Genomic DNA, 27,055 nt, shown 5'->3' on the forward strand with positions numbered 1-27,055 from the left:
TATACACGGTACTACCTTCATAGGATGTTATATACATTCAATTATTCAGTTTATTAGGAAAAAACGGAATGGAAAGAGGAAGGAAAGGGCTGAAAAACTAATTGTTGGGCACTATGCTCAGTACTTGGGTGACAGGATCATTCATGCCCCAAACTTCAGCAGCTCACAATATACCCAGGTAACAAACCTGTACATGTACCCTCTGAATCTAAAATAAAAGTTGGGAAAAAAAAAAGAAAAAAACTAGACTATCCTAATTTAAAACCCAAATCTTTTTTGTTTTAATATACAATTTACTTATTTCTCTTTTGTTTCATAACTTCTACATTCTTGAAACACCATAAAACCAAAATCTTAAAAACAGTATATTCCAAACATTAAAAAATTATGAAGTTAGGTGATACGCTTTTCTAAAAAAGGTCCATGGGACTAGAAAACATGATCTCACAGGCTTATAACGTATATACACATAGAATACATGCTGTATGTTATACAATCGCATTATTACATGTTAATTTTCTTATATTGTTTTACTAATCTCATTTTATAATGTAATAACACATCATGTATTACTTCATTTATATTAATAAAGTATATAAATCAATCTTTCCCTAGCCCCTTTCATCAAGAAGCTATGTTCCTCTGTAACACAGTGCAAAATATATTTCTTCACATATATTTTGTGAAGCAAAATAATGTAAGGGGTCATCTTCAGTAGAAGTGCACTGAGTTAATATACCAAAATATTTGTTCACAGGCCTGTAAGCATGCATGCAGTTTTGAATTGCTTTATGAGGGGAGTGAGAAGAGAGGAGGGAAAGGGGAAGGGAAAGATGACATGAGACATAGGCAGCATAAAAATATGATCCATTTCCTGCTCAGAGAGTTACAAGGAAGACACAATCAGCTTTTTCAACTAGAAAAGGTAAACTGTGAGAGAGCTACATAAGCAGTACAAACAGTGTGACAGTTATGTGGTAACCCACAGTTGAAGGCCAAGGGCTTCACATTCCTTTTCTGACTTCAAGCGTAATAAAGCATAATTCCCTCTGTAGAGGAAAAATGGAAAGGGGAAAGAGACAAAAAACTTCCATACTATGTAGGTAAAGAACACCTGAGAATTCACATTACCTATGAATTGATCATTTGACTGAACATTTTTCTACTATTTTACCACAAACGCATCTATAGACAATACACACATGAATAAGCAAGTTTTGTTCCAACAATTTACAGAAACAGGGCTATTTGGCCCATAGTTTGCTGACCCGAATTTAATTTACACATTTTTGAAAAAAAAAAAAAAGTATGAATCCAGCAGACAATTATAGGGGAAACCACTATTTTAAAACTCAAAAATTCAAATATATAAAAGTGAATTTAGAAAAAAGTCTAGAGGTGGGAAGGCAAGACATATCTGAAATTGTTTCTTTTTATTTATAGATATTAAAGCAGTAGCATAGGCTGGGCACGGTGGCTCATGCCTGTAATCCCAGCACTTCAAGAGGCCAAGGCAGGTAGTTCACTTGAGTCCAAGAGTTTGAGACCAGCCTGGACAACATGGTGAAACTCTATCTCTACAAAAAAAAAAAAAAAAAATTAGCTAGGCATGGTGGCACACACTCCTGTATTCCCAGCTACTAGGAAGGCTGAAGTAGGAGGATGACCCGAGCCCAGGAGGTCAGGGCTGCAGTGAGCTGTGATCTCACCACTGCACTCCAGCCTGGGGAACAGACACACAGTCTCAAAAAAAAAAAAAAAAAAAAAAAGGGAACACCACAGTAGGATACATATCTTTGTGATCTTCTTACTATACTAAAAGTGATTGAGGTTTTTCTTCCTTTATTCAATGAAAATCTAAAACCTAAAGTGATCACTGATTAAATCTTAATCATAGAGGATTAAAATTAACCTCCTTCATAGTTCACAGTTCTCATAACAATACTTCTCATCCTACGAAAGTACATAATGATATTAATAAGGATACATCCTACAACATTTTTACTTTTCTAATCCCTAAAAATCTTAATGGGATGGGGTAGTCCCCCAAAGTAGAGTATATAAAAGCGTAAAATTGATTAGAAATATTAATACAAGGATATTATCTGATATCTCTCTTTCAGCAGTATCTAAAATTGAGTAATTATAAAATATTATAAAAGTAGGTAATGACAAAATATTTACTTTTAGATTGTGAAAACACTACCTGAACAAGATTTTAGATTTTGTCCTTATACTTGTATAAGCCTGCAAACCTGTATCACCAGTAGCATCCTATTCTAACACCTTTTAACGTAAAAAAATCTACCAGTAAAAATCTATTAAATATCCATTCCTTGTATCTGGCAATCCATAAATACCCTTACATTCTGATAGAAAAATAGTATTCGACATAGAATTACTGATGTGATACAATGAATTGTGTCCTGTTTTAACACGTCTGAACATTGCATGTGGTCTCCTAAGCAGTCAATTTGGAAATAATGTAGTATTACTGGCTGGGCACGGTGGCTCATGCCTGTAATCCCAGCACTTTGGGAGGCCAAGATGGGAGGACCGCCTGAGCCCAAGAATTTGTGACCAGCCTGGACAACATGGCAAGACCCTTGTCTCTATTTAAATAAATACATACTATTATTTAAAAATGTAATTTTGGTTCTATATTTCTTCATACCTACTAAATATACTTTTAAGTATTCCAATAATTTTTTATTGAGAATATGTTTGGGTATTTTAGAAAAAGCTAAAAGTTATCCTGTGGTCTACCCACAGAACTTATAGAGGATAATAAAAAGAAAAAGAGAGTTTGATATACTGATATTGCAATAATCTGAAAAAAACCTAAAACCTTAGGGTTTGCACTGACTATAGAAAATCCTTTCTGTAGATTTTGTAGAATGTCATGTGTTCATTGCCTTTGTGTAGTGGTATATTGTGGTATATATCTGCGTGTAAAATGAATACTTGGATTTCATTACAGCATTCATATAAAATATTAATGATATAAAAAAGGAAATCTTGTGGCTACTAAGAGGTCCTTGAAACTTGAAACTAGTTTTTAAGAATTATTCTATAAAAGTCATAGTACGAAATAAATTCAAATTTTAAAAAAAGCTCACAATGTAAATTTAACACTTTCAAACTTTATTAGTTCAGTCAAAGCAATACAAAGTTATACGGAACTAAATTAATCTAGAAAGTAGATTTTTATATCATGCAAGATAAGGAGAAGCCCAGATTAAATAAATAAAATTGCTGTTATTTACACGGCTAACTTCCTGCTTTGAAAACAATCCCATACATAAATTTCTTTTTTGGAGCAAGGTAACTTTGTGATTGTTCTATCTTTACCCAAAATTCACCCCCATTTGGAAAACTGGAGGCTAAAAGCAATCATAATTAACCAGTTAAAAAACACTTATGTCCATCTTATTAGCAACACTAAGTAGACGGAGGAAACTTTAAAATAGACCAAATTTATAGCACTAAGTAAATCTAATTGTAATTTAAACATTATCTTATTTTAGGAAAAAGCGAAGGGAATCAAACGCTAGGGGGCAGCATCAAACTGTTGTGGGTTAGGCTGGGCAGCCTTGCAAACTTTAAGCTTTAGGGCATTTTTAATGAGAACTACACTTACATGAAAGATGAATTAATAAAACTTCTGTTATAAAGGAAAAAACTAGTTTTGTTTTGATTGCCTACATTTCTCTTCCATTTTCCATTGTGTACTTACTTTTGCAACTATGACTGGTGAGTATCACTTTAAAATGCACTAGTAATAACGTCCTTCTGATACAAAACTCATGGTATTTCCAATACTGCGGTAAGCACTATATAAATACAAGCTGACATTTTTAGCCTAACCATAATGGTGAATTTAAGTTTTGATTCACTCAATTAGCATTTTAAACTTAAAGAGCATGACAAATTCTGCATATTCATGTGTCATAAGCAGAATATGACAAAAAAACTGTGCAGTATGTACTCCCTCAAGAAATTTAGTTTGGCAGGGAAAACAAGATGCACAGGTTATTATAAATTAGAAAATGGAAGAGAAGCAGAAATAAATCCATGAGTATTATATATAAGCAACAGAGCAAAAACAACAGGATAACTGTATCCCCGCCCCCCCCCCCCCCCCCCCAAAGGCCCAGTAGAGACCATCAAAGCTCATTCTGGAGGTAGTCAAGGAGGGGGTGGAGGAAGAAAAAGAACACAGTGCTTCAACCACTAATGAAAGAACTGAAACGTCTGTATGTAGAAAAAAGGTAAAATCAATTCACTATCATCTTCAGCCTTTTGGTTATCTCATTTAATGGTCACAATTAAGTCTGTGAGTAGGGTTTTTGTACTTGAAGTTCAAACAGAAAATTAAGATTAGCAACTTCCTCAAGGTAAGCCAACTAATTAATAGATCATGGTTTTGAACCTTTAAAATTTAACTCCAAAGCCTTCAATTTTTTCCAGTATCGGTCAACACTGAGGGTAGAAGGGTTGGGTGAACAGAGTATTAACAAGGTAAATTTCTCTAATCAGAAACAAATGATCCCAGATGCTGAATTATCCTTGCTATAATACTACATCCTATCTTCTCCAAAAATCACTTTTGAAAAAAGGCACACCCCCTAATTAGTACTTGCATACTACACTTGAGGCCTACTCAAAGTACTTCAAATCAGGTGCTCAAAAAAAAGGGAAGGACCGTGTTAGCTTTCAAGCGGTTAGAATTTAAATTGGTAACAGTAAGAACTAGTATAGGTTATCATGCAATATATTATTGATGTCATTTCCTATGAGGTCTTCCCTAACCACTCCTTTTGAAGTAGCACCAAAGTCATTCTTGCACAGGGGTTCTTATCCAGGGGTATATGTACAGAACGCAGAATGTTTGTGAATGTGGTCAGGAAAAAAAAAAAAGATTTATTTTTTTTATAAAAGATTAAAAAAAATTTAATCTCTTCAGTTACGAATGCAGGCAAAAATTACAGCGATGTGAAATACCTGATAGGAATTTTAGATTAAATTTAAGCTAAACTCTTTAAAGATCATTTACAGTCCTCGCTAATGCTTTACTGACACATAGATGTCATATTTAATATCTTCATTAAGTATATCATTCCAACTGGTTTTTGTTGCAATTCTATGTATTTCATACATTTAAAACCATCATTCTGTGGTTCATCACACAAAAAAGTTAAAAATCCCTACCAGCACATCGTTGTTTTATTTTCTTCACAGCACTTATCACTGATATTATGTATCTGTTTCCAGTAAGGAGCCACTGGAGTAACCAGTGTCTGTAGAATGTGCGTTGTCTGGCATGGATCCCCAAGATCTAGAAAAAGTAACTAACTCATATTAAGGTTCTCAAATATTTGTACAAGGGTCCTAATATAAAACAATACACAGGAGTCTCGAGTTGAGGCTTTCAATTGCATACTAAGTTAGAAGGAACTAAATTCTACATCTCCAGCTTTTCCATTACTTGCTTGTTCTTAATTATGTACAATTTAGATACATATCGAAAAAGAAAACACAAAGGAAATGTAAATCTATTACACTCTAGTTTTGCTCCAAGAATGACTCAGTTCCAATGTGAAATTAGAGGACTTAACAGCAAAAAGCATAAATAAAAGTTTTTTTAAAAAAACCAGTATAACCTACCATCCTTTTTGCTTTTTTCTAACATGTGTTTTGTGTCACTGTCATTTAGAATAGGTACTCGAGAGAACGACCCTTCCAACGGAGGGCTTCAGATTCTGCAGTGATATTTCTTCCTCGTGCCAGATCCTTAGTACAGCCCATGTGGACAAGCTCCCACGTGAACATTTCTTTACAGAAGCCACAGGAAAACCTTGAACGTCATGTCGCTCCTGCCCTGGCAAGGCCCCCCGCCCTTCTTAGCTAGGGCGTTCGGGGGACCCCAAGAGAGGCAAGGAGTTCAGCAGATTTCCAGACTGTGCACGAAGGTTCCTCTACACGCTCCCCCTGCCGCGCCCCACATCGCTCTCCACCTAAGGGCTTTCCGGAACAAAGCCGAGCTGCCGCGCCACCTCCGGCCCACCCGGCCTGTCCCACCGACCCGGCCCCACCCTTGCCCTCAGCTCCAGGGACCCCCAACAGGCCGAGATCTTCACTACCCCGCGCTCCGCCTCGGCTTTTCGGTTGGTCCGGGAGAAAACTAGTAGGAGCAGAGGCGCCGCCGTCCGTTAGCCTCGGTCCGGAACAGCGGCGCCGAGGCTCCATCCCGGGGTCCCCTGGCCCCATTATACACCAGAGAGGACGACTAGACAGGAAGAAACCGGGTCGCTTGGTCGCCAAGCCCCCGAAGACCTGCCCGCCCGCGCCGGCGACGCCATCCGCGGCCGGCGCGCAGCCCCCTAACCGCCGCCGCCCGCCCAGCGGTCACTCCCCCACCCCGGGCGCGGCCCGCGAGGCTCAGCCAACCTCCACAGGAGGGTGAGGGGGGCGCGAGGCTCCGCACGCGGAGCGGACGCCGCCGGCTCCCGATCCCGCGGCCCGCAGCAGCCCAGACCGCACACGAGGAGCCGAGACGCCCAACACGCTGCCCACCACGCGCTCTGCTTCGGCTCGCTGCCGCCGACTGCAGCAGCCGCGGAACCCCAGCGCCCGCATCCCCGAGGGACCCAGCCCCGACTCCCCGGTTCTGTTCTCCCTTTCTACCCCCGCGCCGTCCCGGGACTCGCAGTCTCCGCCGCGCACGGGGCCGGTTCTGGGGGAGGGAATGTAAACAAATCGGGGTTTTATAGTTACCTCACACTCGAGTGCCGTGTGCATCTCCTCTCCGCTCGGTACCAAACCCCGGCTGCACCAAATCGTGTATTCACCAAAGCCGACTGCGCTAACTGCGTCGCAGAAACCCGCGCGTCAGACACCCTGCTACGCTAGCGGCGTACAAGGGCCACTCAGCTCCCTGCGCAGCCGCACCCCGTCCGCCTATGGGTGCTACGCTATGGGCGTACACGCGCCACCTAGCTATTCACTTCGGATAACGCCAGTTGCGTAAAGGAGCCGCACTACTCACGGATTCCACACGGATCGTCCGAGCAATAGGAAATTCAAGTATACGCAAACTGCGGAGTTCCGTGTCTCCGCGCTAGTTTTGTTCCAAGAAAGAACGCCGCGGGGGAGTTGGGGCAGCTTCTTAACGCATGCGTGGAGCGCCCTTTATCATTCGCCTTTTCTCCTGGCTTTAGAACGTCGGTTGCTGAGGCCTTGGGCGAGTCGGATGAGTAATGGAAGCTCTAAACCCAAATGCTGTAGCCAAAAAGCTTCAGAGTGAGCATCTGGAATGTTCATCTGTATACGAGTTAAACATCTACGTTAAGTTAATCCCGCCCCCTTTGTTAAAGAAACCTTTTCAATCTCTTAGGGCGACAGCGAACTTTATTTAGTGCTAAGTGCGAGGTGTTTTGCCTAGCTCCCCTCCCACCCATTTAATTCTAGACCACACTTACTGCGGGTCTTCCAAGCCTGAAAGAAAGAGTTGAGTCCTGAGAACATGTCACGCATTTAGACAAATTCTCGAGGCTTTTGGTAACTTTCCAAGGTCTTCACCCCTCTACTCCTCAATTGATTTATTATTTCTTAACACTCTATGAGAAAAGAAATCCCGATCTGGCCAAGCAGTTCCATGGACTTGTGCCTACACCGTGCTCATTCTTGCCCTTTGCTCGCACCATACCTCACATCTAAATTGTCTCCTCCCCTCTTAAGCAACCACCAACCCACATTTTCTTAAAAGGTGACTCTGGACATCTTTTGCTTCATTACTCTGCTTCCTGGCTCTTAATCCACATGTTGAGGCTTATCTGCATTCCGCCTGGGGTGCCTGGGTTTCTATATCCAACCAGAATCTACTTAATAGAGCGAGTTATGGGGGTGCCTTACTAGTGTCTAGTAGAGAACATAAAACCATGAACAGCAGTAATCGCAGGCTTCACTATGTGTCAAGTACTCCCCAAGTGTTTTACATATATATAAATTTAATCCCCATAATACGGTGAGGTAGGAAACTGAGGCACACAAATCTTTAACTTGCCTGGTATCACAGAGCAGATAGAGAAAAGAGTTGTGATTTCCAAACCCATTCAGTATGGACGTCTAGGTAGTCCCGCTAACCTGCATATTATACCTTCATGAAAGAAGATTATTTTTTGTTTTGTATCTCTACAAAAAATATCAAAACAACGAAAATCGTGCTTAATAAATGCCTACTGATTGCCATGCGTAGTTCAGAACACTGAACTACTCATATGCCCTTTTCCTTGTTTCAAAGCCAGGGCATGAACCTCACTTCTGCTTACAAAGGGAGAAGTGCTGACGTGTGGAGGAAAGAGATTAAGCCTGAGTCCTAGTTTCAAGTCTCACCATTGCCACTAAATGTGAGACAACGGCTGTGGTCCTCAGATTCATTGATAGATTAAGGGGATTGTTTTAAATATATTCTAAGGTTCATCCTAGAACTAAAGTCCTTAAAGTTCATAAAATCATGATAGTACATCCTTTGTGTGAAAAGTATAAGCAGCTTCCAAATTAGCTTGATAGTTTATGACTCATAATTATTTTATTGAGCACATTATTATCGACACCCTTAAAACATACATAACCTTTCTTTCAAATATCAATAAGATATATCACTTGCATTCCTTATATTTTAGGGCACCTACACTGCTTTTTTAGTTATGGATATACAAGGATAATGTTCAGCTGGTACACACAAGTACGGCTGAACCAACTAATCAAATACTGAAATACTTCCATGCAAGTTGATTCACAGCTGCAACTCTGAGTGGTATACCCCCATGCTTCTCACCCCTATGCCAGTCCTTCCTCTCAAGATTCCCCAGACCTCCACATTTTAGGAACTAGTGGGTTAATACCTGGCTAAGATAGAGCCCTTAGGACCCAGCTCTTATTAGTCACTCCCGTTTTAATTGATTGGTGCCTATTCTTTACTAATTGTTACACATTTTAAATATCATCCCTATAGAAAACTATGTGGTGAGCAACTTGAAAATAGATACTATGTTTCCTAACACTTTTTAAACTCACCCAAACATGTATATACCTTCAAGTGTATACCCACTGATTTGGGCAGATTTTCAAGCAAAATTATCAGATAGAATAAATGATTAATGTGCATACTAGCATATTACTTTTCCTACTGAGAAAAGGAATCTCAGAAAATGACTTGCAGGCTTACCCAAAATCACCTGCTGAGTCAAATAATGGACACTACAGCAACAATATCACTATACGAATTTCGTTTTATTTTTACCAGTTTTATATACAAGTAATATGTTAGGGTAAAGAATTTCTAATATGTTAGAATCATAAAACTTTCTCAAAGTGTAAGACATTTTCTTTTTCCAGTCACCTCACTTGATTCATAAAGAGGCTCATCTGAACTATAAAAATAGTAAAAATGATTTTCAGTACTGGGGGAAAAGCGCGGTACTGAATTATGTGTAAATGGTTTACCTTTCATTCTTAAGCTTATTCATACTGCTTCAGCCACAATATTAGTTCACATATGTAAAATTTCAAATGTGACAGTCTACATTTGTGAGACATGATATAGTAAATCCAAGGGTCTTTTTGCCCCTCAGAGGATTTGAAAAGAACCAACTATTAATACAAAAGAGGAAATAAGAAAACATACTTCATACCCCAATCTTTAGCAGTGGCTAAAGAAAGTCCATGTCATAAACCTGGGTTTCCCTCTTACAGAGGAGAAAATAGTCATCATACAAACAAAGTTAAGAGTCTTTAATGAAATCTATGAAGAACATGACTAATTCTAAGAAATCAGGCCTTTCAAACTCACTTGTTCTTTCTGTGATTCAAGATTAGTAATAACCAATGATAAAGACCCCTTCTTAAATTCATCTCGAGTTTAAACTATTACTTTTACATGGCCAAAAAGTTTACTTTAGACAAAGCTATGCCTAGAGAGGCTATGAACCAAAAATAAAATTTTAAGCCTCCCAACTAACTGAATGGTCACCTCTTCTTTGCCAAAGGCATTCCAAAGTCAGCCTGAAACACTAGTACCGGGCATGATGGGAATGGATGGTTGAACATGCCTCATTATATTCTCCTCACTTTAAAATTCAGGCTGGGTGTGGTGGCTCACACCTGTAATCCCAGCACTTATGGTGGCCAAGGCAGGTGGATCACCTGAGGTCAGGAGTTTAAGACCAGCTGGCCAACATGGCAAAACCCCATCTCTACTCAAAATACAAAAATTAGCCAGGTGTGGTGGTGGGCACCTGTAATCCCAGCTACACGGGAGGTTGAGGCGGGTAGACTTGCTTGAACCCAGGAGGCAGAGGTTGCAGTAAGCCAAGATTGTGCCACTGCACTCCAGCCTGGGCAACAGAGGAAGACTCCATCTCAAAAAAAAATTCAGGCACAGATGACCAGCATTAACAAGAAAACAGACCTTAGGACTGAGGAAAGAGATTGTAGCAATAAGATACCAACTTGACAGATAGCAGGCTCTGAAAGAATTCAAAGTACTTTTTCTCCAAAATATATTTCTTTGACATGTTTTGAAATGGCCTTGCAAACTGTCTCTTGTGGGGAACATCTACATTCTGTAGAGCAGCAGTCCCCAACTTTTTTGGCACCAGAGACTGGTTTCCTGGAAGACAGTTTTTCCACAGATGGGGGTGGGTGGGGACGGTTTTGGGATGAAACTGTTCCACCTCAGATTATCAGGCATTAGTTAGATTCTCATAAGGACTGCACAACCTAGATCCCTCACATACACAGTTCACAATAGGGTTTGCACTCCTATGAGAATCTAATGCCACCGTTGATCTGACAGGAGGTGGAACTCAGGCAGTAATGCTCACTGCCTGACACTCACCTCCTGCTTTGTGGCCCCGTTCCTAACAGGCCATGCACCCAAAACAGTCTAGGGGTTGGGGGACCCCTGCTGTAGAGAATCTCCTTCCCTTTCCAAGTCTCTTCCCTGATCCAGGAGAGAATTAACTAAGAGTCTGGCATCTTTTAAAGTCTGATAAAAAACATTTACCATTTATTCTCTCTGAAGCCTGCTACCTGGAGGCTTCATCTACATAGTAAGAACCTTGGTCTCCATAACTCATTATCCGTTTTTAAAAATATTCCTTTTTTTTTTTCTTTTCTTAAGACGAGTCTCACTCTGTTGCCCAGGCCGGAGTGCAGTGGCGAGTTCTCGGCTCACTGCAACCTCTGCCTTCCCAGGCTCAGGCGATTTTCCTGCCTCAGCCTCCCGAGTAGCTGGGATTACAGGCACCCACCACCACTCCCAGCTAGTTTTTGTATTTTGGGGGAGAGACAGGTTTTCTCCATGTTGGCCAGGCTGTTTTCAAACTCCTGACCTCAGGTGATCCACCTGCCTCGGCCTCCCAAAGTGCTGGTATTACAAGTATGAGCCACCATGCCTGGGCTAAATTTTATTTCTTTTCTGACTGCTTATCCCTAAGTTATATATGGCCCCTTATCTTAACCCAAACACTTCCTCCTATTGATTCCAGGTCTTTAGATAAACTATTTCAACCAACTGCCAATCGGAAAATTTTCAAATCCACCTATGACCTGGAACCAGCTCCTGCTTCCAGTTGTCCCACTTTTCTGGGCCAAACCAATGTACATTGTACATATATTATGTCTTATGTGTCCCTAAAATGTATAAAACCAAGCTGTTGCTCAACTACCACCTTGGGCACATATTCTAAGGATTTCCTGGAGTTGTGTGACAGGCCATTATTGGTCACTCATGTTTGGCTCAGAAAAAATATCTTCAAATAAATTACAGAATTTGACTCTTTTCATTGACGAAGAAATTAGTCAGGAGTACAAGGAAGACTAAATTATATTGCTATATCAATGTGGTGGGGTGTGGGGATATTAAGTACCAGAACAGGTGTTAAGATTTGGAAAAGGGGGCCATGCGCAGTGGCTCACACCTGTAATTCCAGCACTTTGGGAGGCCGAAGCAGGTGGATCACTTGAGGTCAGGAGTTCAAGACCAGCCTGGCCACCATGATGAAAACCCATCTCTACTAAAAATGCAAAAATTAGTTGGATATGGTGGTACGTGCCTGTAATCCCAGCTACTTAGGAGGCTGAAGAAGGAGAATCGCTTGATCCTGGGAGGTGAAGTTTGCAGTGAGCCGAGATCACGCCCCTGCTTTCCAGCCTGGGTGACATGGCAAGACTCTGTCTCAAAAAAAAAAAAAAAAAGAGAGAGATTTGGGAAAGGAAGATGTCAGCAACATGTAGGTAAAATTCCAAATTGAGGCCTCAAAATTAATAGCTACTATTCATTTTTAGAGACTATTTCAGCCTGGGGATTAAAGCTCCAGCTCTAAAACTGATGCCAGAGAAATTTAAAGGATACAAATTATTTCCATTATTCGAGACCTGTGGCACTGTGTAACAGCTAACACCGCAAACACACTGTCAGAATGGGGAAGTTGGACCCATGCCGTAGTCTTTTTCTGATCCCTGAGAAATTATGGCTCTACCGTCTCATTTTTTGTAGACTCTAAAGACTAAGGTAGGATAAATGGGCCTTGAGAAGTTCATGGGAGTTCTCACTAGAGGAGCACAGCTGCCCTTATACTCCTTTCTAAATAAAAAATAAATAAATAAAAAAAATTTTTTTGAGACAGGGTCTCATTCTGTCTCCCAGGCTAGAGTGCAGTGGTGCAACCACAGCTCACTGCAGGCTCAACCTCCCAGGTTCAAGCAAAATCCTCCTACCTCCCACCTCCCTCGCCTTCCCCACCCACAGTAGCTGGGATTTTTTTTTTTTTTTTTTTAACTCCTTTCTAAAGAGCAAAAAATTGCATATCTGAGAAGGCCATCCTCTTCCACAGACCCCACCATTTTGAGATGGGCACACTAAGGCAGGGAGAAATAAACCTATACAACTCTGGTGAGGGACAAACTTGTCTGATGCACCTGAGATCATTCTGAATTGGTAGGCTTATGCAATAAAACTGAGTTCCAGGCTATCTGCAGAGACAAAAATAGATTGGAGAAATGAAACAATTGACACAAAAATTTAAGCAACTTCTCACCCAGGGGAGAAAAATTAACTTTTTTATGATTTGCCTACATGATCCTAACCTTAGAATAATCAGAACCCTTAGTTTAAAGGTTTCTATTGCCATGGCAATACAAACAAAAGGCATTTAGCATTAGGCATCTCTCCTGGAAAACACACAATAACAGAGAAGCTTAAAGTTTCTGATTGACCATGGCAAGTCCTTTCGAAAATACAAATGAGACCAGGCTCAAGAGAAAGGGAAATACCTACTCAGAAGAATGAACAAAAGCAAAAAAATCAGAGCGAAAGCCAGACTAACACGCTGACCACACATTTGCCCACGTCATAGTACCATGAAGACTCCTCACTCTAAACCTGTATTTTTTTTGAGACGGAGTCTCGCTCTATCGCCCAGGCTGGAGTGCAGTGGCGCGATCTCGGCTCACTGCAAGCTCCGCCTCCCAGGTTCTTGCCATTCTCCTGCCTCAGCCTCCCAAGTAGCTAGGACTACAGGCACCCGCCACCACCCCCGGCTAATTTTTTGTATTTTTAGTGTACTTACCAATTCCTACAATTCCACAGTTAGCATTTCATCCCTGGGCCTTGAAACCAAAAGGACTCCGAGGGAAATTGCTACAGTTGTATTACCTATTTATACCTCTGTGGGAATATATTTTCTTTAGGTCTTTTCTAAAGAGGAAGTTCTAAGAAAAGAGAAAATACAGTTGTCTAGATTCTCGAGGGTAGTGTGGTGCAAAGGGAAAGAAGAAAAACTGTAGACAGATTGCTAACTTCTTAATCTTGCTTCCAGGCAAGCTCATTCACTCACAGAATAGTAAGATGAAGAAAAACAGTAGGTGTGGTAGGTAGCCATTTTAGGTCGTTTGCAACTCTACCTGCACAGCAGAAATTGACTTTTCAAAACGTAACTCCTACTCCAAAGGAATTAGAAAAAAGTGACATAAATATCCACATGAATATGGCAAACTTCAAAAGTATTTGTAGGTGATTACACTTCAATTTAAGGAAAATTGTCAACGTGGAAATAAATGAATTAACAGTAAGTTACCATGTAAATTTTTTTTAAAAGGCTCATTTGTTAAACTGGTTGAAATTAATACATCCATTTTAAAATTCATTTTAAAATGTCATCACATGGATCAAATTTCAAATTTTGCCTAAGGCTTTAATTAATAAGGAGACCAATTTCACACCTGACATTTATGAAGATAATCAAGTACATCTTCTAAAATCAAGACACCCGTGTTCTGTCTTAGCAAATACTGCTTACCTTTATTTGACGGCAACAATGCAGCAAAATTCTAAATATTAGGGAAGGTGAGAAATGAATTGTCAAAACAAGAATAGCTTGTAGGGATTTCTGAATTTTTCTTGTACTATTTCTAGGTAAAGCTTGGGTTATATTTTGTATTTCATACAATAAGCCACTTTCACATTCTTCATAGAATCCCATCTCTTCTTTCCAGCAAACATCTTTTTGTTGTTGTTGCCATTCTTTTTTTGGTTTGTTTTTTCAAGCACACGTCTTAGAGAAGATTTGGAAACTTCCTAATGTTTCATGAGAAGTGCTTCTGGCAGTGCCCAGTAGTTAGCGACCCATCATGCTTGGCTTTTTCTTTCTCAAAGATGATCTCACCTACAGCCTCCAACAATTTCATCACACCCAAATTTCATTTTAATTACAATGACAGTTGCTTTCTCTAAGCATTTATGTTTTACAATCTTCCTTCCCACCCTAACCACATGAAGCTGTATTATTTAAAATGTGCCAGGCACCATTTAAATGCTCTAAATGGAACTCATTTAATTTTACAATAACCCTCTGAGGTGGATATTACTGTGCCCATTTCACAAATGAAGAAAACTGAGATGGTTACATAAAATATGCCAGAGCCAGGATCCCAGGCTGGCTCTGGAGGCTGTGTTCTTAACGCTTACATTATCCAACCTATTTTTATTTTTATTTTTTTGAGATAGGATCTAGCTCTGTTGCCCAGGCTGGAGTACAGTGTCACTGTCTTAGCTCACTGCAGCCTCGCCCTCCCAAACTCAAGTTTTTTTGAAAACTCAAGTTTTTTTGGTCCCTCGGACCACAGGCATACACCGCCACGCCTGGATAATTTTTGAATTTTTTGTAGAGACAGAGTTTCATCATGTTGCCCAGGCTGGTCTTGAACTCCTGGGCTCAAGCAATTGGCTCACCTCCATCTCCCAAAGTGTTGGAATTACAGGTATAAGCCACCATGTCTGTGTATTTCTTTTTTAAATTGCCAACATTTTCAGAGGAAGTGATATAGATGTTCTTGCAAAAATAGTGACTTGTGCACAATCTTGATATAAGAAGCCAGATAAGGGTCAGGTTCAGTGGCTCACCTGTAATTCCAGCATAGGTGGAGGCCAAGATGGGAGGATCCCTTGAGCCCAGGAGTTCAAGACCAGTCTGGACAACATAGCGAGACCTCTTCTCTACAAAAAATTTGTTTTAAAAATTAGATGGGCATGGTGTTACACACCTGTGGTCCCACTACTCGGGAGGGTGAAGCAAGAGGATCACTGGAGCCCAGGAGGTGGAGGCGGCAGGGAGCCATGATTGTGTGACTGCATTCCAGCCTGGGTGACCGAGTGGGACCCTGCCTCAGTAAATTAATTAATTAAATGAAATCCATTTGGAGGATTAAAGGTACATTTACTTTTCAGTCTTTAGATTTATATGACTCTACATCCTCTGCAAGTCTACCTTGGAAAAAGAGACACATAAATATTAAGGGATATATCTTTAAGCAAAAGTTTGTGCTTCTCAGTTAATAGGGTTGCTTTAAAAAATAGAAAAGTTTGTGCTTTTATTGTGTGCAAGCCACTCTGTTAAGTAGCCGATACAGGGGTGAACAAAATGAGAGGCTGACCCTTAAGTTGCTTGCAGTCTTGTGGTGGTGGTGGTGGATGGTAATTAAAGAGATAATTACAGTATCGTGTGGCAAGTGCTATGTTACATATAGGTATAGCTTGCAATGGCAGCAAAGGCCAAAATTTGGGGATACACTCAGGCTTCCCAAAGGAAGTCACATCTGAAGTCTGACTTAAGAATGAATAGTAAAGTCAGATAAAAGGCTGGGGAAAGAGCAAACAAATGAAAATGAGATGAGTGAATGCCTGGTTTTCGGTTTGGGGAAGTGAAACACATAATCTTGTGTGTTTTGGGCATGGGGAGTTGGGAGAGATGAGACAGGACTGGTAAGGAAAGCCTTTGTGTATCACATTAAGGAATCTGAAAGAGTCTGAATGCTACCCTGAGGGCAATAAGGGCCACTGAAGAATTTTCAGTAGGCAAGTGACGTGATCATAGGCAAGGAGGGAAATCATATTATCATATGACTAGTGTGGTAGACAGAATAATGCCTCCCCCATAAAGACATCCTCGTGCTAATCCCTGGATCCTATGAACATGTAGATTACATGGCAAAGGGTACAAAGCCTGGAAATGGAATTAAGGTTGCTAACCAACTGACCTCGAAATGAACACATTAGTTTCAATTATCCAAATGGACCCAATTTAATCATAAGAGACTCTAAAAATGGAAGAGGGAAGAAGGGGAGAGTCAGAGGAAGACAGGATTAAGGAAGAGAAATGATGCTTAGAGAGATACAATGTTGCTGAGTAAAGGGAGCCACAAGGTAAGGTAGAGGTCCCCCAACCTTTTTGGTGCCAGGGACTCGTCTCGTAGAAGACACTTTTTCCACAGATGGCAGGGGGATGGTTTCAGGATGAAACTGCTCCCCCTGAGATGATCAGGCATTAGATTCTTATAAGCAGTGTGCAACCTAGATCCCTCACAGGCACTGTTCACAATAGGGTTCATGCTCCCTTGAGAATTGAATGCTGCTGCTTATCTGATAGGAGGCAAAGCTCAGGCGGTAGTGCTCCCTCACCCTCCGCTCACCTCCTGCTGTGCAGCAGTGTTCCTAAAAGGCCCCACAGGCCTTACTGAGTCTGTAGGGGGTTGGTGGTGGGGGGAGGGGGGTGGGGAGAGGGGGGTAGGGGGTGGGGACCCCCGAACTAAGGAATGTGGGTAGCCTCTAAAGCTAGAAAAACAGGAAATGGATTCCTCCTTAGAGCCTCCAGAAGAAACGTGGCCCGGCTGACACCCTGGTTTTGGCTCAATGAAATTCATGTCAGACCTACAGAGCTGCATGATAACAAATTTGTATTGTTTGAAGCCACCAAATATCTGGTAATGTGTTACAGCAACAATAGGAAACTAAAACAATTAGGAAGCTGTGATAGGGACAACCCACGTGAGAAGTGACAGTGGATAAAGAGAAATTGCTGAATTGGAGAAGTTTCAAGAAGATAGAATTGCTGGGCACATCACGGTACGCTTAAGTAAATAAAAAATAATAAATAAAAAGAATTGTTGAGTATGCTGGCTCACATCTGTAATCTCAACACTTTGGGAGGCTGAGGTGGGTGGATCGCTTGAGCCCAGGAGTTCAAGACCAGCCTGGGCAACATGGTGAAATCCCATCTCTACAAAAACTCAAAAATTAGCCAGGCGTGGTGGTGCACACTTGTAGTCCCAGCTACTCAGGAGCTGAGGTGGGAAGATCGCTTGAGCCTGGGAGGTCGAGGCTGCAGTGAGCTGTGACTGTGCCACTGCACTCCAGCCTTTTTTTTTTTTTGAGACAAAGTGAGACCCCATCTCAAAAACAAAGAAAAAAAGATAGAATCAAATCTGAACACCAGCTCTTCTAAATTATTACCTGTGGCTTTAACGTGAACATTAAGCTTCATTAAGCTTCATTTTCAATACCTGCAGAATGTTCAGTACCTTGCGAGATATTGTTTATTTTAATTTTTATTTTTTTGATCAAGGTAATCATTAACATTAGCTTTGGAATTCAAATAGAAATACATGCTACAACATGAATTAACCTTAAAAACACTATGCTAAGTGAAATAAGCCAGACCCAAAAACACAGATATTATATGATTTCACTTCTATGAGGTACTTGGAATAGGAAAATTTATAGAGACAAGAAAGTAGAATAGAGGTTACCAAAGGGTTGGGTGGAAAGAAAGAGGGAATGGGAAGTTTAATTGGTAGTGTTTCTGTTTGGAATAATGAAAGTAAAAAATCAAGCACTGCAATAAATACAAATTAAACAAATATACTATCTAATGTTTATAATGTTCAACGAATTGAACCATGTTATAGTACATAAATGATTTCATAAACCTAGAATTTTTCAATGTAATTTTGGGAATATGTTTCCAGAATTAGTTTGTAATATTCTCCCTATATTTTAAATACGAATTTCAAATACAAACGGTAGCTTTGTAGCTGGAACAGTTTTGAGATTACCAAAATGTATAGGCAATGACATTAGCAAGTATGATGCTATTATACCTCTGCCCAGAACTCATTTTTTTTTTTTTAATAAAGTAGTTAGATGGCCGGGTGCAGTGGCTCACGCCTGTAATCCCAGCACTTTGGGAGGCTGAGGCTGGAAGATCACCTGAGATTGGGAGTTCGAGACTAGCCTGGCCAACATGGAGAAACCCCATCTTTATTAAAAATACAGAATTAGCCGAGTGTGGTGGCACTTGCCTGAAAACCCAGCTACTAGGGAGACTGAGGCAGGAGACTAGCTTGAACCTGGGAGGCGGAGGTTGTGGTGAGCCAAGATCATGCCATTGCACTCCAACCTGGGCAACAAGAGTGAAATTCTATCTCAAAATAAATAAATAAATAAATAAATAAATAAATAAATAAAAGTAGTTAGATGGGTCATGGGTGAGCAACTGGGCAAACCTTGAATATAATGCAAATGTGATTTTCTTTCGTTTCCTTTTTTTTTTTTTTTTTTTTTTAGGATGTCTCTCTGTTACCCAGGCTGGAGTGCAGTGGTGCGATAAAGCTCAGCGCAGCCATGACCTCCTGGGGCCAAGTGATCCTTCCACCTCAGCCTTCTGAATAGCTGGGACTACAGGTGAGTGCCACCACACACAGCTATTTTTTAAAATTTTTACTTGAGGCCGGGCGCGGTGGCTCAAGCCTGTAATCCCAGCACTTTGGGAGGCCGAGGCGGGCGGATCACAAGGTCAGGAGATCGAGACCACAGTGAAACCCCGTCTCTACTAAAAATACAAAAAAAAAGTAGCCGGGCGCGGTGGCGGGCGCCTGTAGTCCCAGCTACTCAGGAGGCTGAGGCAGGAGAATGGCGTGAACCCAGGAGGCGGAGCTTGCAGTGAGCCGAGATCGCGCCACTGCACTCCAACCTGGGCAACAGCGTGAGACTCCGTCTCAAAAAAAAAAAAAAAAAATTTTTACTTGAGGGGCTGGTGGCTCACGCCTGTAATCCCAACATTTTGGGAGGCCGAAGCAGGTGGATCACAAGGTCAGGAGTTCAAGACCAGCCTGACCAACATGGTGAAACCCTATCTCTACTGAAAATACAAAAATTAGCCAGGCGTGGTGGCGCATGCCTGTAATCCCAGATACTCAGGAAGCTGAGGCAGGAGAATCACTTGAACCCGGGAGGCAGAGGTTGCAGTCAGCCGAGATCGTGCCACTGCACTCCAGCCTGGGCAACAGAGCGAGACTCTGTCTCAAAAAAAAATTTTTTTTTTTAATTGAGACAGGCTCTTGCTATGTTGTTCAGGCTGGTACTGAACTCCTGAGTTCAAGCAATCCTCCCACTTCAGCCTCCCAAAGTGCTGGGATCACAGGCGTGAGCCACCAAACCCAGACACAAATGTGATTTTCAAATTAATTGGCTCCATTCCAAAACAAATCCTCTTTGGAGGAAATTTAAAATAAAACAAACTAATTTACATTTAACCTAATTAAATGTTCAACTCTGTTTAGAACTGAAGCTCTAATACTCCTATTTATATCTCCTTTTATTTGTTTTGATACTTTGTAGCACTCCACATTCATACTGAAAGCAAAACACATCTTTTAAATATTTACTGCATATGTGCAATATCTAAGCTAGTACTCAACAATGTGTGGTGTTAACAATGTTAGTTAACAATGTTAACTAACAAGTTTGGTGGCTGATAATCAGCCAATTTTAGATTAACCAGGTAATGGGGATGATGTTGAGTAGAAAGGAGGAAACAACAAATACAAAACTACTGTAACAATGAAGTTCTGACAACCTCTTATTTAGCAGAGATACATCAACTTATTTGTGGGTTACCCATGGTGATGGGTATTAGTGATGGCAGAATTTTACCAGTTTGGGGCTAATTTACAGATTATTGGGCAGTAGAGCACAGGTAAGAAGGAGACTGAGAAATTCAGGTTCAAGGTTTCAGTTTCTCCTCCTTTCTCACCTCCCTCATCCAACCCCAAACTACTGCAGCTTAGCACTTCTTTCAAGCCATCAGTAATCAGCTATAGTTATTCTGCAAAATGGTTTATCCATTCAGTTACTAGTAGAAGTGACAGTATGACTGGAGATCATTTGACTGATTTAAATATATAAACATAAATTATTTAATAAGTATGTTTATGAAGCAGAGACAGAGATTCTATGGTTTCACAGTATTGACTCAACCTACACAATAGAAATGAAATAAGATGAACACTGTGAAAGAAGGGCACACATCCCTTAGCATTTCCTAAGTGAACATCCTTGTATGCACTCTGCCGTCTCTCTCCTCCTTTTCTCTGCCAAGAAGACTTTTCTACACTAACTTGACTCACTTGTTCAACTCACCTATTGCAGTTGGGCTTGCATTCCTACCAGGTCATCCAAATTGCCACCCAATGGCCTTAGTTACTAAATCCAATTGTCACTTTCAACTGGTCTTCTATTTAATTTCTCTGTTACTCTGAGGCAGTGACTTCCTCCAAATCCTCAAGGAATTTGATAAATTTGGTGGTATGGTGAGATGACATCCCCAGGACAGACACTTTGAACAGTAGGCAAAGAATAGTGCTTTTTTCCCATGCTGATTGTCCCACCAAGTAAGGTACCTACCTAGTTGTCCCACCTTCGGTCTTGTTCCCTTTAAATAAGAATCTGCCACTCCTCTCTACTTTGATAGCAGACAGGACTCTTGGTTTTTCATTAACCTCTCTAGTGACTCATTTCCTAACTTCTTCAACGGCTTTTGTTCTCTAAGCTTCCATACATGCAGGCAATCTCCTTCTGGGTCCTCTTATGTATTATTCTACACTAGTGTGTGTAAAAGAGTGTTTTAAGCACCACTTGCATCAGTTCCTAGGGGCTCTTATTAAAAATGCAATTTCTAGTCCTCTCCCAACAGCTACTGAACCAGTAACTTGGGGATAAAGACCAAAAATCCGCATTTTAAATCAGCTCCCAGGTACTTTTTGTTTTTAATTCAGGTATGAGAAATACTGTTTAATCTACCCATCCTGGGTAATTTTATCCAATCCCAGAGCTTCGGTTATTGTCTGCATACTGGTGACATCAATTTCTCTGTTTCACATGCAAACATTGCACTCAGATAATTTAAAATGTCCCAAGCAGAACACATTGTTTCTCAATCCTGCCATTCTTCCTCTTGTTTCCCCCACTTCTTAAAATGGTTCTGCTGTGTTCCTCAGGGGTTTGACAGAGAAAGCAGAAGTGAGGGGCATTCCTGTCTTCTCAACACACTTCCAATCCTTACAGATCCTCTTACAATTACCATTCTCTTACAATTCTGTTATAGATTCCTTACAATTCTTACAGATTCCTTGTGTCCAGACTTCTACTTCTCACCACACCCAGTTACTCCGCTGGTTAAGGTCACTATCATCTATGGCCTAGTTGGCTTTTGATCAAGTCCACCTATAATCCATTCTCTACCGTGAAAGTTGGAGTCATCACTAATTTGATCAGATCCTCCCATGCATAGACCTTTCACAGCTTCCCATAACCCTCGGGTTAAACAATTTTGCTGACAAACAATATCTGCCCTAATCTGCTCCCATATTATCTCTGCAGATTAATTGCTCGTGACTTCACACTAGAACTATCAGGCCAGGCACAGTGGCTGTAATCCCAGCACTTTGGGAGGCCAAGGCAGGTGGATCATCTGAGGTCAGGAGTTCAAAACCAGCCTGGTCAACATGGTGAAAACCCATCTCTACTAAAAATACAAACATTAGCCAGGTGTGGTGGTGCACGCCTGTAATCTCAGCTACTTGGGAGGCTGAGACAGGAGAATCGCTTGAACCTGGGATGCGGAGGCTGCAGTGAGCAGAGATTGCACCACTGCACTCCAGCCTGGGCAAGACTCCCAGAGCGAGACTCCATCTCAAAAAAAAAAAAAAAGAACTATGCTATCTGATGTGGTAGCCACTAGTCACATGTAGCTATTGAGCATATGAAATCTGGCTAGTCTAAATTGACATGTGATATAAGTATAAAACATATGTTGGATTTCTAAAACTTAGTGCAAAGAATATAAAAAGTCCCATTAATAATTCTTCATATTGATTACATGCTAAGATTTTAAGTACATTGGACTAAACAAGAATATTATTAAAATTTCTGTTGATTCATTTTACTTTCTTAATGTGACTACTAAAAATTTTAAATTGCATGTGGTTCACATTACACTGTTATTGAACAATGCAACTCTAAAACTCTACAATCTAGCCATACTGAAAGACTTGTTACTTCCTCAGCTATCATGCTTTTCCTTGCTTAAAGTGTCTCATCTCCTCAGCACCCCTTCCCCTTGCACCCTCTGATTACCTCCTATTTGTCCTTCAGGTTTCAGTTTATACATCACTATGAACTTCCCTGTCCCTCTCTTGGTTAGATGTCCTCCTATACACTTACACATGTATCTTCCACCACAGCACAAGTTTTGCACTGTGCTGCATTTGTGGCTCACTTATCTACTCCCTTCCTGCACCAGGATGTCTCCTATACTCACCGATTCCTTGAGAGCAGGGACTGTTCCTTGTTCAATGTACTATCTTCAGCATCTGGCACATTGCTTGGTGCAAAGTAGGTACTAGGTGAATACTACTAGAATGACTGCTGGAAATGGCTTCCCTCGACCCAACACATGAAACGTAGCTGATAATAGTGTGTGTGGGAGGAGTTATAAATTAATATTTTCTCTTTATCCTTAACCTGTCCACACCCTATCAAGTAACATCCCAACTCTCTCTCTCTTCTTTTGCCTCCAGTAACATTTTAAAACTTCATCAGTTAATTTCAGGAAATGATCAGATAACAAAATGAACACAACTTCTGTTTTCTAAATATTTTAAAATTGCTTTACTGCTAGAACACATTCACTGTGAGAAAAATTACCTATTCATTGGAAAACATTTTTATAGCATTTCTGAAGATCAAGTCTTTGCAGGAATTTAAATGAGACCTAAAATCAAATCATTTTCCCTATAATCCTGCACTGTTGGCATTCATAGAGAAGCTTTAAGTACATCAAATATTCTGGCATACTCACATTATAATTAACGTTTACATTACTCCCTGTTTAAAAAAAAAAAAAAAATTAGTGTATGCCAAGTATTAAAGCCATAAGAACAAACAGTAACTATTTTCTTTTCTTTTCTTTTTTTTTTTTTTTTTGGCTCAACCTCATCAGATATAAACTTTTAGTGGTGTCCTCAGTGTCCATCCAATTTGATCACTGTGGGATTTTTAGGGGTTTTTTTCTTTCTTTCTTTTAATGCTTCAGGGCTTTTCATGACATAGGCAGGGCTTTGTGTGTTTTATGAGATTAAAATGTCTTAAGGACTTATAAAGACAAATATCAAGCCTCACCCTGATTTAAGGTGCTACTTAACTGCCCTTGTGCTTCCACTTCTTCAACACTTATTTACTTCTCAACGTACTGTTGTGCCTGTGTTTACCACTGTGGTGAAATTGCTCTCCCAAGAGTCATCATTGAATGAGGGTATGTGAAACAGTCACAGGAGCCAATTGAAACAGCTCCCAAAAGCCAAATCTGACATAATTTGAGCAACAAAATAAATGGTTTTGGATTATAATCCAAACTATAAAACAAAATCCATGACTCCACACTGATATTAATTAATTAATTAACAATGGCAGAGAACAGACAAATATCTCCTGCAGAAGAATTCCAAATCATTTATGTGGATTTTCCATCTTTAAGGATTAAGAGCAGCCGGGCACTGTGGCTTATGCCTGTAATCCTAATGCTTTGGGAGGCTGAGGCGGGTGGTCAGGAGTTCAAGACCAGCTTGGGCAGCATGGCAAAACCCGTCTGTATTAAAAATGCAAAAAGTAGCCAGGTGTGGTGACACTCGCCTGTAATCCCACCTACTCGGGAGGCTGAGAATTGCTGGAACCCAGGTGGTGAAGGTTGCAGTGAGCAGACATTGCACCACTGGGCTCCAGCCTGGGTGACAAAGCAAAATTCCATCTCAAAAAAATAAAACAAAATAAAATAAAATAAGAATTCAGAGCATAACTTCCCACTCATTAAATGTGGGCTATCCATAGTGACTTCCTTTGAAAAAGTACAGTCTGGAAATGGGGATAAAGAGTAACTTTAAAGTGGAAAAACCTGACAAATGCTAACTCAGCCAAAAGATCAAGGTCAACACCAACAGTGATAAATCATGTTGCTAGGAGATACCTCTGATACAATGTGATGAAAATGGCACTTTACCCCTGTGGTCTTCCTCCTCAAAACCCTTAACCCCAGTCTGATCATGAGAAAAACATCAGCGACATTCTACAAAATACCTGACCAGTACCTCCTTAAACTGTCAAAGTCAGTCAGATGCAGTGGCTCACGCCTGTAATTGCAACACTTTGGGAGGCCAAGGTGGAAGGATCGTTTGAGGCCAGAAGTTCACCACCAGCCTGGGCAACATAGCAAGACTCATCTTTACAAATCTAAAAATTGGCCAAGCATGGTGGTGTGCACCTGTCCCAGCTACATAGGAGGCAGAGGCAGGAGGATCACTTGAGCCCAGGAGTTAGAGGTGATAGTAAGCTACGATGGTGCCACTGCACTCCAGCCAGGGCACCAGCATGACCCTGTCTCAAAAACAAAAACAAAAAAAACTGCCAAGGTCATCCAAAAACAAGAAAAATTTGAGAAACTGTCATAAGCAAGAGGAGCCTAGGGACTCATAATGACTAAATGTAAAGTGGTAACTTAAGATAGGATTCTAGGACGAAAAAATGAACTTTGGTAAAAACTAATAAAATCTGAATAAACTACAGTCTTTAGTTAATAAATGTATATCAATATTGGTTCATAATTGTAACAAATATACTAACAGAAAATGGTAATAATAAGAGAAACTGGATGGGTGGTATATAGAAACTCTCTGTATTATCTTTGCAATGTTTCTGTAAATTTAAAACCATTTTAGGCTGGGCACGGTGGCTCATGCCTGTAATGCCAGCACTTTGGGAGGCCGAGGTGGGTGGATCACTTGAGGTCAGGAGTTCGAGATCAGCCTGGTCAACATGGTGAAACCCCACCTCTACTAAAAAAAAAAAATACAAAAATTAGCTGGGCATGGTGGCGGGCACCTGTAGTCCCAGCTACTCGGGAGGCTAAGGCAGGAGAATTGCTTGAACCTGGGAGGTGGAGGCTGCAGTGAGCCCAGATTGCATCATTGCACTCCGGCCTGGGCAACAGAGTGAGACTGCCTCAAAACAAAAACAAACAAATAAAACAAAAAGCAGTTTAAAGAAGTAGCTTATTTATTTTTTTTAAGTTATTTTTGAGACTGGGCACAATAGCTCATACCTGTTATCCTAGCACTTTGGGTGGCTGAGGCAGGAGGATTGCTTGAGTCCAGGAGTTTGAGATCAGCCTGGACAACATAACAAGGTCCCGTCTCTATTATTTATAAAAAATTAGAAAATAAATAAAATTATTGTTGACCCCTTACTTGGCAAATTTTACTGACTTTTCACAGTTTTCATCCTGTACTGTACTGAGAACAATCTCCTTATGGGAGCTCTCTTCCTTTAGCATCTTTGATAATATCTTCTCTAGGATCTCTTCCTTCCTAACACCTTTTCTAGTCTCCAATACTGGATGATTATTCTTCCCATCTCTTAAGTGGTATTTCCTAAGTTTCTAACTTTGACTAACTTGTCTTATCACTTCATATTATCTCACATGGGGAAAGAAATCTCATCAACTCCAACAGCTTCAACTATGGCCTTTATGTTGCACATTCCGAGATTCTAAGCCCAATCTTTTTTAAAGGTCAAATCGTAGTTCCAACTACCTGGTGGACATTTCTACCTACACAGACCTTCAGGGATGTTAAATTCAATATGTGCAAAGAAGAAACCCTTATTTAAAACCCAAATCCTCTGGCTCCTGTTGTGCCTCAATCATGGTTAAGAATGAGCGTTATAACTTCTCTATTCATCCAACAGGAACCATAGATATACCCGTTACTGTTTTCTTGACCACCATTATTCTCTGATCTCATACAAATATTGTTTGACTGTATTTCTACCTGCTCCCTTTACTGTCACTGTAAAGGGAGTCAGCAATGGTCTGTCACAGTTAAGGTGAATGAGAATTGTTCCAGTGGCATGTGGCAATCAGCAAGCTGTAACCTCTTGGAAAATGTTGAGAGAACATTCTCAGATCTCAGGGACAGAGGCCTCACACTGCAATGCTCCTGGGCTGCCAAATTTTCTTCAAAATTATTTGCATAATTACTAATAATAATTACTAATCCATCATTCAAAACAGCGTTGACTGACTGTGGAACCTGGAAGCGAGCCCCAGTAAAGCTGAGTGAACCCCTACAGTCCTGGTAAGAGATAAATATATGAGATGTTTTGTGTTCCCTGGGAAAGAACCAAAATACCTCACTCTTGGGGCAGAGACCACCATTGCTTCTGGTAGGCAGACCAGAGACTCAAGTTGATCCCCCAACTAACTGCCTCTGTCCACTTTCTATGCGCAGCTTATGGAGAAAGCTATCCCCTAAAATTTGGCAGCCCAGG

The 27,055-nt window shown here is 40.7% G+C and overlaps 1 protein-coding gene across 4 annotated transcripts in view; it reads right to left on the minus strand.

Moving 5' to 3' along the window:
- Positions 1-27,055, minus strand: part of SLC39A10 (solute carrier family 39 member 10) — a 164,560-nt gene that overhangs the window by 73,760 nt on the left and 63,745 nt on the right. The window contains exon 1 of one of the 4 annotated variants that reach the window (XM_050752320.1): positions 5,668-6,277. The exons of the other annotated variants lie outside the window; for them this stretch is intronic. Coding sequence (XP_050608277.1) covers positions 5,668-5,692 — 25 coding nt within the window. The 5' untranslated portion in view covers positions 5,693-6,277. Of the gene's footprint in view, positions 1-5,667; positions 6,278-27,055 lie in introns of those variants that run through there. 4 annotated transcript variants of the gene reach the window in all.

This window comes from Macaca thibetana, chromosome 12 (genome assembly GCF_024542745.1).
Source record: "Macaca thibetana thibetana isolate TM-01 chromosome 12, ASM2454274v1, whole genome shotgun sequence".
Lineage (NCBI taxonomy): Eukaryota > Metazoa > Chordata > Mammalia > Primates > Cercopithecidae > Macaca > Macaca thibetana.